Below are 11,218 nucleotides of genomic sequence, written 5' to 3' on the forward strand. Positions count from 1 at the left end.
CTTGGAGTCCCCAAGGGCCCAGGATGTGCCTCGGAGCTTTTGTTGTGCAGCCGTGGCCCACGCAAAACGAACCGCCCACAGGGAACGCAGCCAATGAAACACCACCAAGCAGCTCCTCCTGAAACACTCAAACCCACGCACGGCCTGTTCTCCAAATCTCTAATCTCTAATCTCGTGCGACCAAGCCGCCGCTGCGCCTCCGCCAAGTCACTGCACGATTGATCTGCCTCCAGTTTCACATCCTTCTCGAAGAAAGATAGACCGTTCCAGCGTGCCCTCACAAAGGTATCGAGTGCGCATAAGGTTCGGACCGCACCGTGACAATACAGCCTTCAGGAGTAGTGTGTACATTGGCTTTCAACAGCACTGACATGATTCAAGAGAACTGCTTCAATAGCACTGTGGGCACCATAGTATTGACAGATCTGGTAGTACATCGTAACGCGTCGCGGCTTCTCTCCATGCAATAACGATGGCCTGAAAGGGATACAAAACATTAACAGACAATGCACCTTCTTCCGCCTGCTCTTCTCCATGTACACCCCTACTCTGTGCCGTTGGCCTTGGTGGGCGTCTCGAGCGTCGGTGTCACCGCCCCCGAGCCTGTGCCCTTCTTGGGCTTGAGTGTGAGCGGGAACTGGAACACTTCGTCCGTCTCTTCCTCCTCGCTGTGTGCTGTTAGCTGTGCTCAGGTTGAGAAGAGCCGCTGGTACTTACGGAAGCTTCCACGCGATGTAGTCCTCGGTGCTCAGCCCTTCACGACCCTCCTGCAGTGAGGCAAAGTCGCCAGGTGTCATCATGCCCGAGCGGTCCCGGGGCGATCCGGGCTCAGATAATGGCCTCGAGATCTTCGCCTCGTTAGCGCTGAAGAAGTCGGGCTCATCATCGTCTTCATATGCGTTGGGGTACGCTCTCCGCAGCGCCAACTGTCGAGCTTTGACGTATTCGAGACCCATGCGCTTCCAGTCAAGCAGATCGCTCAATCGCTCTGTTCGGTTACGCTGGTTGATACGCTGACGCTTGCTCTTTTTTGTGAAGTCGAACATGTAGTCCACGAGCTGGTTGACTGAGTCATCTACGCCCTTCATCCTGCGGTCGACAATGTAGATACCGTAATCCTGGGCATTCTCGATCAGCTCTTCCATGTAGCAACCAAATCCTGACAGGTTGGTGGTGATGCTAGGGACACCCATGACCGTGCACTCGGCGGGTGTGTAGCCCCAAGGCTCGTAGTATGATGAGAACACACCGAGATGGGTTCCGCGGACGAAGTCGTCGTAGTCGAGAGGAAGAACGGGGTTGGCAGAGTTCAGGAACTCAGGGTGGAACACGACCTTGACGCGGTCTGAAGGGTGGTTGAACAGCTGGCATCTTCGCAGCTGGTTCAAGACTGGGTCCTCCGAGTCATTCGCCATGTTGTGGGTGACGATAGGAGGCAGGTTGTGCCTCTTCATTGCGTACAATCGGCGACGGAGCAAGATCTTGTCCTGGGGCGAGAGCAGGTCCTTGTCTTCGGGCAGTTCCTGGCCTTCAGTCCAGGTCAATGAGCGCTCAAAGAGCTTCTTGGCTACGTTTGCAGCGATGTTGTCAACAGTGTCGTGCAGAGACTTGATGACAGCTTGCCCCTTGAGCGAGTCGACGGACAGCGAAGTGGTCTGTGCTGGCAGAATGATGAAAGCCACAACAGTCATGTCCGAGTTCTCGTTCTTCATCTTGTGGTTCAATCGTGCCAGAGACTCGATGAACATATCCACACCTTTGTTGCGGTACTCGTATCGTCCGGCAGTGAAGAAGTAGAGGGTCTTGTCAGGGTCGAAGTCGTTGTGGCCGTAGAAGTGACCTCGGATGAAATCGTTGATCTTGACCTTGGACTGCTGGTGCAAGTTCTGGAACTCGTGGGTAGCCGAGAACTTCTTGACGTTCAGACCGTTGGGGAGGACGCCGTCCGGCTTGCGCTTGAGGAGATGCTCACTCTCGTAGGCGGTGATGTGAGAGACAGTTGTGAACACATCGGCCGCGTGTGTTGCTGCGCGCTCGATGCAGTAGCGGTGGTATATACCGCGCTTCCCAGCCTCGGCGTCGACATCGAAGTATTGCAGGTTGTTGTAGAAATCGACTGAGCCAGCGCAGAGGTAGCGACCAAGTAGCGTGGCGTGGGTGGTGAAGATGGTGGTCACATCGATGCGGCGCTTCTTGCAGAGCGGCACTGCGACGCCAGCGAGCCACTCGTGGAATTGCACGATGATAGCGCGCTTCTTCTCGTGAAATGTGTACTCGCCCAAGAACCATGCAATCAGGTAGCCGAAAACGATGGCCTCGTTGGTCTCAGAGTCGCCAGGGGGCGAGGGAATGCCAGCCGAGGACCACAAGTCGCCCTTCCACTCGTCGAGCCACCTGTAGCCCGTGCTGGTGTCGAAGAGGAGCACGCGAGGAGCTCCATCAATGAGCCAGCGTCCGTACAGCGTCTTGATGCCGCGCTCGTCCATCGACTTGATGGTCGCTAGCAGAGCAGGGTCCTTGGGCTCTATGGGCTCGACCTCGACTTGCGCCTGGTTTGCTGGTCAGTGGTGGAGCATCTACGATTGAGCTGGGATTGCGCGTACCGAAGCTCTGTTCCAGGGCCCCAGCAGCGTGTATGCTGCGCCATACTCGGCGGTAGTGACCTGGGCCTTGGACTTGAGCACAGAGTAGATGCCACCCACTGCGTCGTCGAGGTCAGCGTGTGAAGCGTGAAGTGTGGGGCAGACAGTTCTGGCAGCTCGTACCTCTGTTGGCGACCTCGGTCGCGACCTCAAAGAGGACGTGGTTGTTGATGTCTCGCGTCTCGGTTGCCATTGCGTCGGTCAGAAATGCTGGCAGCTACGTGAGGTGTGACGGGCTGCGCCGCAGTTTTGAGGGTTTGAGGGGAGAGCTGAGAGCGTCCCGGGTCCGGCTGGACAGCTTCGTGCTCGAGGCTGGTCGGGTGGTCGGGCTACTGCAGGCGGCAAGACAAGCGTGAATTTGCTAGTGTTGGGATCGATCTGGCCGTGGCGGGCACGTTGAGGAGCCGCAATCGGGAGCGCAGGGAAAGAATGCAGAATTATTTCCAGGATGGGCAGCGCAGACGAGGGAGGGCACAATCACGGTCAAACTGTCAATGCATTGAGCTGCCCGACGCCCTCTGCCGCTCGCGAGCGAGGTTGGGGTTTATTGGCAGCTATCACGGGTCCATGCTGCCGTCTGACATCATTTCGCGACCATCGTTGCATGCATTGCCCAATAGCAGCCATCTATGTTGCTGCTACGCCAACTCCACACACTCCGCACTCCACAGCGAGACAAACACGAGCCCAAGCAAGCAATTCTTCCTCTCGCCGCGGCCCGTGGGATGTAAGGAGGTCGTGCAGCCTCAGCAGGGTTTGTCGCCAACAACTCAACAAACTGCCAGTGGAGATGAAAGCGGAGAAACGACCGACGAAAGCCGGGGTGCATTCATCGTCAGCGATCCCCCATCTCGAAAACACCACGTGAGCAGATCTCACGAGCGCCCGGCCAATGTCTGCAGCGCTGTACCGCTGCAGGGCTCCGTCATACCACCGACGATGCGGGGTCAGGAGTTGATGTCTGGCGTTGGCAGATGCTCTCCGCCTCAAGATTATGGAGCTGTGGGGCCTGGAGGTGGGCCACGTGAAGATTTCGACTCCAGCCATCGTAGCGTATCGGGTAGCTAGCGAAATGCAGTAACTGGGCGTCTGCATTAATTCTGTGAAAACCGGGGTTGTGAATACATACAAAAAGTGCAGGCCGAAAATCCACCCGCACAGTGAGCCTCAACAGCTTCCAAACTTCATCAATGCGCCGGAGCACCTAAGACAGCACACGCGAATACGAACCCAACAACAAACGACGACACCCTGATCCCGCAGGCCCCAAACACCATGACTCGGGATATCGAACTCCTGAAATGCTAAGAATGACACCGTTCCGTCCTCTGCCTATCACTTGCCCTCCTCCTGTTCGCCTCCACGCAGCGATCAGCCAAACGCTACTTGCCTGATCGATCAATGATGGGCTCCTTCGCGCCACCGATGTTCGCGAGTAGACTGCCTGACTGGAACTCTCGTTCGTCTGAGAAATCCAACATGGGACCACGTGCCTTCGAACCGTCCATCACTCCACGACCGACCTTTGCATTGCCTTGCGCATAGCCGGCTTGCGAGAGCAATCCGCCAGTGAAGGCTTCACTGTCGTCTTGGGGCACGCCGTTGTGGTTGTTGAAGGTGTGGGCTGCCAATGGCTGGCCACGACCCTTCAGCGACTTGGTACGCTCATTTGGCTGGGGAGCATAAACTGGGCGAGGTTTGGCGCGCCAGTCTGTAGACGAGGGAATCTGAATAGCCTCAACTTCCATCGAAGTTGCGCTCTCCACAAGAGGGCCTGAATTGGCCCCGGGATTGTAGCCTTTGCCCTGCTTGGCAAACTGGGGTGGAGGACGATATGTCGGAGTCAAATCAACCAATGGCTGCGGCATGCCAGGGGCACGCTTGGATGCAGTGCGCCGGATGTCACTCGAAGTCCTCCGGTGATGATTGCTCCGCGTCGAAGAGCTGCGGTTGAGCCCGGAGCTGGGAATCATCTGTTCCATATTGCTGATGAGCGAAGGTCCTTCCGTGAAAGCACCGTTCTGCTTCTGCTCGCGGTCTTGGGCTGCTTTCTGGCGAGTTGTGTAGGCCCGGCCGAGCAGCCCACCAGCGGCAAACGCCTCCTCATCCTGAGATTTGTAGCTTTGCGTGATGGAATTCTGGCGACTGCTGTCTTCGGGGACACTGTTGGTTGCAAATGCAGCAAGACCACGGCTGACAGGCGGTGGCTGCTTGGTTCGAACAGACTTCTTTCTGGCATGTATGGAATGCACACCTAGCTTCGAAAGCGGCGCGTCGTCTGGATACTCTCCCGGCTTGTGGACCTCGATCTCGTCCAGCTTCTTGTTGAAGTCGCTCATGTCGATGAGAGATGTAAAAGCGCCCAACTGATAATGTGATCCCACAGACTCGCCACGGTTGTGCGAAGGGGCTCCAGGTAGGATGCCAGAACCAGCGCTGTCCAGCACTTTCTTCGTAGCGGGTGACTTCTTGAGACCTTCGCCCTTCTCGTACTTCAGATGCCAGCTGCGCCAGGCCTGCAGAGCCTTCCAGAATGCGTTCGCAATGGCCCTGTCGTTCGTACAGAAGAAGTGAACATATTGCGATTCATCTGCGAAGATGTTTGACTTCTGCAGACTCTTGACGGCGAACACAATTTTCTTCGGTGGCTTGACTCTCCCAATCTTCGATTGTGGGACTTGGTAGATGTCGTAGTCGGTAAGATGGCACACGTTCTCCTGGTCCGACATTTTCGCCTTCTCGCTCTTGGCTGTAACAAGCTGGCCGTCTGGACGCAGGAGGAAGAACCGCTTTGTCCATTTCCCGGGTTTCGAAGAGTGGTTCAGCATGCAAGCCATGCCTTCAGGTCTCTTCTCTGGCACACCATAAGAGAGCAGTTCCTCCTGATCGATGCCATCGATTGCCGAGTCGGTGATGATGAGTTCATTCTGATCATCGTAGTCCCAGGAGTTCATGACATCTCGCACGTACTCGTAGTTGCGAAGTGGTCGCTTAATGTCGACTTTCTTGAACCACTCAATAGCCACAGCCGTTCGGACGGGGATTGCGTCTGGGAGAATGACATCAGCTGACTTGAAGAGATCAAGCGGAGTGGTGGTTGGCGTGACCGGGAGCTGGATGCGCCTCTTGTTGAACACGACTGTGACACGCCTTTCGCCGCCGTTGACCGCCGAAGTTGGGGCATCGATACCCAGCACAGCGCCACCGCCGCCGGTCAATATGGCATCCGGCTCCTTGGTGCCACTTGGTTGCCTAGATGTCCGAGGCCTTTGGTCGGTTGAGCTGTTGTGTTTAGCAGTCGGAGGCCTTGTGGCTGAATTCGGCCTCTCGTCACTCGACATTGACAGGCCCTCGTCCTTCCGCCGTTTGAACAGGCCAAAGCCCTCATGGCGTGGCGGTGAAGTAGGAGGGGATCCTGACGACTGTGAGAGAAATGTGCGTGATTTCTCAGCCAGCCGCACCCTGTTCTCCTTTTCAAGCTTTGCACGACGCTCTTCTTCCTTCTTGTGCTCGATCATCTGCTGCTCCTCTGCCTTGCGAAGCTTCTTCCCACGCCCTCTCTCCGCTTTCTCCTCCTCTCGTTGTAGTCGCAGCGCGGCGGCGGCTTCAGCTACGCGCTCAGCTTCCAGATGTGCAGCCTCCTCTTGCTCGAGACGCAGCTTCCCCAGGCGTTCCATCTCAGCTATCTTGGCCTCCTTCGCTGCGTGGGCCTCAGCCTCCATCTTCTCCTTCAGTAGTCGCTGGCGCTCTCTTTCCTTCTGCAGGAGCATCCTTGGATCCTCATGCTGCTGTTGTGGTGGCGGTCGTGCATCTCTGGGGTGGGGCGGTACAGCTTCTGAGCGGTGTTTGGCGGTCCGGGACTGGACGTTGTTCGCTGTCAGCGACGATGGGTTTGGTGTGCTCACGACGCGATGACGGGCAGATGTGGAGGGCTGTAGCGTAGTCTGGGATAGCGGAAGGGCTTGCGGGGTGATGCTGGAGCGTAGAGGCGGTGCAATCGGGCTGGTCGCGTGCGCGGTGGGAGGACGGCGGTGGTAACGGCTCATGCTTCTGCCCATGTTGCTATTGGGTGTCTCGCGCTGGGCGCCTCCAGAAGTATGCGACTCAAGCATGGCGGGCATCGGTGGCATTGGCGGCATCGGGGGTGCGGAATGCTGCGATTGCTGTGCCTGCTCCTGCGCGCGTCTCACGCTGCGGTAACGAGAGACTTTCTGGGGCGCCACGGGCGGCGGTTCTGTTATGTCGCTTGCCATGTTGTGCGACAAATGTGCATCTGCGTTCCTGAGCGTGGGGTATGCAATGCAAGGGACTCAAGTGTGCATCAACTGCTGTACAGTCGCCCATGAAGATCTGAGAGTTTGGAGGGGGACGAGATGTGCACGATTAGCGCGGCAGGTGCAAGCGGATAAACGGCTTCTATTCAATAGGTTATACCAAAAACCAGGTGGATGGCGCATTGCTTCTCATACCACTCATTTCAGGAGGAAGCGTTAAGGCGGCTCGACCTTGCCGGCCTAAAAACAGCCAGGGCAGGTGGATACGTGGACCCCTCTTTTCTAGTGCTAGCTCTAGCGGAGGACCTCTCCTGAAAGAGGACATTGTGAAACGCGCCCATTCCACAGGCCATGAACACCACGACTTTCACCACAGACCCTTGAGACCAGGGATCGCTGTGGTAGCGAGTTGAGACCTGTTGCAGATAGAACAGCAAACTTGTCCCCACGATCTGCTTGCAGTTTCACAAAAGGCGCAGCTCGGTATTCAGCCACGGCTGAGAGGTACCAAACGAATTGCGCTTTGCCAGCCAGCAACTGTGTCCTATCAAATAGTTGGAGGCTGTGGAGGATCAAGGTCGTGAAATTTTACTGGTTCCTTAATTGGGGTGAAGGAGATGAGAGCTGTTGGGGGACGCGCGCCGAGGTCATACGAATAGACGAATACGCGTCTGGCGCGTTGCCAGCTCACCTCCTTATGTATCGATTTGCACAACAGCTTGCACGTGTTCACGTCGGTCAAAACACGCCAGTCGATGTTGCTGACTGGCGTGTAAGAGGCATTACCAGGCACTGCTGGCGAGCGTAGCCTAACTTGGTATCACTCAAGTAGCGGGAAGGCGAGGCTGTTTGCATAGCGGCTAACCTGATCCAATTTCGAGCACTGAGAAGCTAGTTCTGCTGCATGATACCGACTCGAACAGAGTGTACCCATGAGGCCTTCATGTCATTGATAGCAACGACGATCCGATCGCTCCACACTATCACGGTGAGGTCGAGATACATGAGGACGGAATGGCTTCGGTGGTGATGTGCGACTCTACTTAAGCAAAGACAGCTGCTGGATTAATAACAGGATTTTGAAGAGTTCCATTGCACTTACTCGATTGCCAGCTAGCAAACGGAGCAGCCCTGCTCGGTCGATATTTGCAGAAGTTCACCGTGACGTCTTATCCATCGCTACACACATATGTTTTGCCTGTATTCTCTACCCCTGACACTGCGACAACCCTTTGCCCTCGTCTTCGAGCCCAATCCTGTACGCGTCAAATCCGCATGTGCTGTACGCCGACGCTACCACACCACCACACGTACTCTTGCATCCGGACACGTCTAACTTCTAAACAGAAAGTCTGCAGAGAGGACTGTGCAGGAGTTTGGCAGAGAGAGGGCGGGTGTTGCGGCGTTCGATGTACAGCTACTACGCGCCTGCGCGGAGGGTTGGACGTGCTGGAGTGTAAGCCCGGAATTGTTTCATCATGTGGATGGGGGGAGTGAAATTCCTGCTGTGGACGGTGGAGGCGGTGAGAAGGTTGATCGAGAGACGGAGTTGAGGGCGCTGCAGAAGGGGGCGTGGAATGTGAGGTGTGGAGCGAGGCATGGACAGTTGTGGATTGGTGAGGGGGATGTTGCGGGAAGGAGGAGGCGAAGGTTATGATGAGGGAGATACTGGAGAGAGGCGAGGGGGAATGTCTTTTTGATTTTGCGAAGGCGGAGAGGAGTTGGAGAGGGTGCAAGTGGGGAGAGTGTGGCACGCAGTCGTGATGGGTCGCCGCCGCATGATGTTCTGAATGAAGTGGTCCGCTACCACGCATCTCTGGAGGCATGTGAAGTGATGAGAAAAGACTAAGTGGGCAAATGAAGACTCCGATTCCTATGTACAACTAGGTGCTACCCAGCCCATACTGATGCCATGAGGTATCGTAATCAGTCATGGCAAAGTCCCGAACGCCTGCTGCTATGGTACAGATGGGTGGATGATGAAAGGGGGTATTTGAGAAGGAGAACTTGAAGAAAAATGATATAAGAAATGCCGATGCGCATAGTAGCCTTTAAGATCACCATCGCATGTATGCCCGGAAATGCTATGCTTACGCAAGTCCGTATGTGGGAACAGCAACAAATTCTGGTTCATCGCCATAGATCGGCCCTGGAGGCACGCTTATCGCGTCCCGCGTGAGTCATCCAGCTTGCTCGCACACCAGGGCCGCCAGGACTCGAGCTGAGTGAGTGCGAGTGGCTGTGACCGAAGCCGCCAAAGCTGCCACCAGCCGTGGGGTTTCCTGCGCTCCTCGGCCGGGCATCGTTATCCGCTGGTATAGCCAAGAAGCCGCCGAAGCCGTTGGGTACCACGACACTCTTTCGAGCATCACCGCCCCATTGAGCTCCCAGGCCCTTGTGTGCTGAGTAGCTGCTGAGCGGTCGGCCGCCAACCATCGATGCTCGCCTCTGCCCAGCTTCTGGTGGGATGATAGACGTAAATATCCATTCCAGTTCATCAAGACCCTTGGAGAAGATCTCAAGCGGTTGATTGAACAATGGCGGCGGTGCCTCGCTGAATGGACGGATCGGCGGTGCTAGTGTGAGGACCTCAGGGAACTCAGGGTCCTGGACGTACACCTGCCGCAGTCCTGGAAGACTGTTCGACAACAATGACTTGGCCAAATATTGGTAGTAGGACGCGCCTGGCGAATAGATCTGGTTCGTCGAATTTGCGATGATTTCGTAGTGGAGTTTCCGAAGACTGTAAGACTCCAGAGGTGGGAGAGGATCCAAAGGAAGCGATGCTGTGACTGTGGCGTTGTACTCGAGCGTTCTCAGGTTCGGTGCTGCCCTCAGAATGGCGTGCAGGTCCGTGACTGTGATGCCGCTGCAGTTCTTGATGACAAGCGTCTTTAGCCTGGCTGCGCACATGTGGCTCGAGAGGTATTGTACCAGTCCCCGCGCTGTCACACCATGCGCCTTCTCCAGCTTCAGCGTCTCGAGGGGCGGGAACGGTGGCAGGGCAGGTGCATCATGGAAGAAAGAGTCGTTAAGCCAGGCGTCGCCCGTCACGCTGAGCTCGCTCAACCGAGGGAGCATACCAAACACCTGCCTCAATACAGTGGGCTCAATGCGCAGCTTGTTCAGCTCGACCACGCGCAGCTCCTGCCAGTAGCCATGGAGCAGCGACTCCAGCGACTGCTCTCCACCCTCGTTGTACTTCATCTTCTGGATGTGCGGGCAGCGTGCCTGCAGCTCTTGTCGTAGCAGTTGGCATGACTGATCGCCGTTGTGGAAACCGTCTGGCAGATCGATGTATTCAAGATTTGGGCAGCCCGATACGAGGCGCGCTAGATCGGCCTTGCACGACTCTCGTGTCATGTACGGTAGCTTCACGAAGCGCACGCGCTGGCCAAGGTGCTGGTTGCCGCGGACACTGTTGCTCAGTATCTGGAGGCGCGCCGTTGGGACATCCTCCTGGTCGCCATTGCGCGACTTGCGCCTTCGCTGGTCGGCAAAGATCTCTTCGAGCTCGCAGTAGTGGACAGCGTCAATGCGGATACTGTTGTAGCTACACCGGGTCAGCTTCAGAGAGCAGGAGGCAGCCGAGGCACTCACAGCAGACCAGCAGCAATGCCGTACCATGACCGTCGAGTCAGGGCGCAATGTGCCAGGTCACGCATATCGCAGGTCATGCACCCATCATTTCCACTGTCCTCGCTGCCATCCAGCGTGTCATCGGCTGTGTGCGGGCACACCTCCTCGAAGATGCGGCGCAGCACCTTCTCTGGCAGGCGCGTCGTCTGGTCTGGCCCATGGTATTCGTAGGTCGCAGGGGAGTAGTAGTCGTTGCGCGGCGCGCGCAGGTCTACGCTTTTCTTGGGCGTCGACGACTTCTTCCTGGAGAAGCGCTTGAACCACCCCATGATGCCAGCTCTATACACTCGGTCAGTCTGTGTATAAATTTATGGATGGCCTCCAGGCAATTCAGGGTGCGGCGACAGGTACGCGGGGTACATGAGATAGCTCCAGTAGTCAAGACTTACCGCTCCGCGGCTTGTGGGCCCGTTTTGAAACGCCGCGACATCTATTGTCCAGATCAAAGCGCTGAATAACAACTCCACGTTCGAATCTGGTCAGCACTCAATGACGAATTGCGCAAATTGGAGGGCGGAAGTGGGCAGTGGCTGCTAGTGAAGGGCGCAATCAGTCGCAGCAAACGCTCAGTGCGGCGCGGCCTTCGTGTTTAAGGGGCATCCTATGGCCTTCTTGAACGGGACAACGACAAAACACCGAGAAGACGTGGACGAATTGAGCTTG

The 11,218-nt window shown here is 56.4% G+C and overlaps 4 protein-coding genes across 4 annotated transcripts; 1 reads left to right on the forward strand and 3 right to left on the reverse strand.

Annotated features, from left to right (window-relative positions):
* Nucleotides 1–360: 360 nt before the first annotated feature.
* Nucleotides 361–3,176, reverse strand: M421DRAFT_420933 (glycosyltransferase family 3 protein). The gene is made up of 4 exons (XM_033592656.1): nt 2,766–3,176; nt 2,604–2,701; nt 718–2,549; nt 361–668 (listed from the first exon to the last, which is right to left on the reverse strand). The coding sequence occupies exons 1-4, from the start codon at nt 2,833–2,835 to the stop codon at nt 545–547; spliced, it is 2,124 nt and encodes a 707-aa protein (XP_033448641.1). The 5' UTR covers nt 2,836–3,176; the 3' UTR covers nt 361–544.
* Nucleotides 2,954–3,867, forward strand: M421DRAFT_159867 (uncharacterized protein). The gene has a single exon (XM_033587661.1). The coding sequence runs from the start codon at nt 3,072–3,074 to the stop codon at nt 3,708–3,710; it is 639 nt and encodes a 212-aa protein (XP_033448642.1). The 5' UTR covers nt 2,954–3,071; the 3' UTR covers nt 3,711–3,867.
* On the reverse strand, nt 3,725–7,102 carry M421DRAFT_420934 (uncharacterized protein). The gene has a single exon (XM_033592657.1). The coding sequence runs from the start codon at nt 6,893–6,895 to the stop codon at nt 4,025–4,027; it is 2,871 nt and encodes a 956-aa protein (XP_033448643.1). The 5' UTR covers nt 6,896–7,102; the 3' UTR covers nt 3,725–4,024.
* A 1,944-nt stretch (nt 7,103–9,046) lies between these two features.
* M421DRAFT_101204 (F-box domain-containing protein) lies at nt 9,047–10,824 on the reverse strand (the record flags this gene model as incomplete). Its single annotated transcript, XM_033586612.1, has 2 exons — nt 9,047–10,469; nt 10,517–10,824. 2 exons carry the CDS (start codon nt 10,822–10,824, stop codon nt 9,047–9,049), a joined length of 1,731 nt encoding a protein of 576 aa, XP_033448644.1.
* Nucleotides 10,825–11,218: the final 394 nt, after the last annotated feature.

Source organism: Didymella exigua, assembly GCF_010094145.1.
Source record: "Didymella exigua CBS 183.55 unplaced genomic scaffold M421scaffold_14, whole genome shotgun sequence".
Lineage (NCBI taxonomy): Eukaryota > Fungi > Ascomycota > Dothideomycetes > Pleosporales > Didymellaceae > Didymella > Didymella exigua.

Excerpts from the sequence above, each read along its gene's own strand:
- M421DRAFT_420933 (XM_033592656.1), bottom strand. The coding sequence starts at position 2,835 with ATGGCAACCGAGACGCGAGACATCAACAACCACGTCCTCTTTGAGGTC. Across the intron at positions 2,550-2,603 it reads GGCCCTGGAACAGAGCTTCG|GCGCAAGTCGAGGTCGAGCC; the intron begins GTACGCGCAATC and ends CCAGCAAACCAG. Across the intron at positions 669-717 it reads TACATCGCGTGGAAGCTTCC|CGAGGAGGAAGAGACGGACG; the intron begins GTAAGTACCAGC and ends AACAGCACACAG.
- M421DRAFT_159867 (XM_033587661.1), top strand. The coding sequence starts at position 3,072 with ATGCAGAATTATTTCCAGGATGGGCAGCGCAGACGAGGGAGGGCACAA.
- M421DRAFT_420934 (XM_033592657.1), bottom strand. The coding sequence starts at position 6,895 with ATGGCAAGCGACATAACAGAACCGCCGCCCGTGGCGCCCCAGAAAGTC.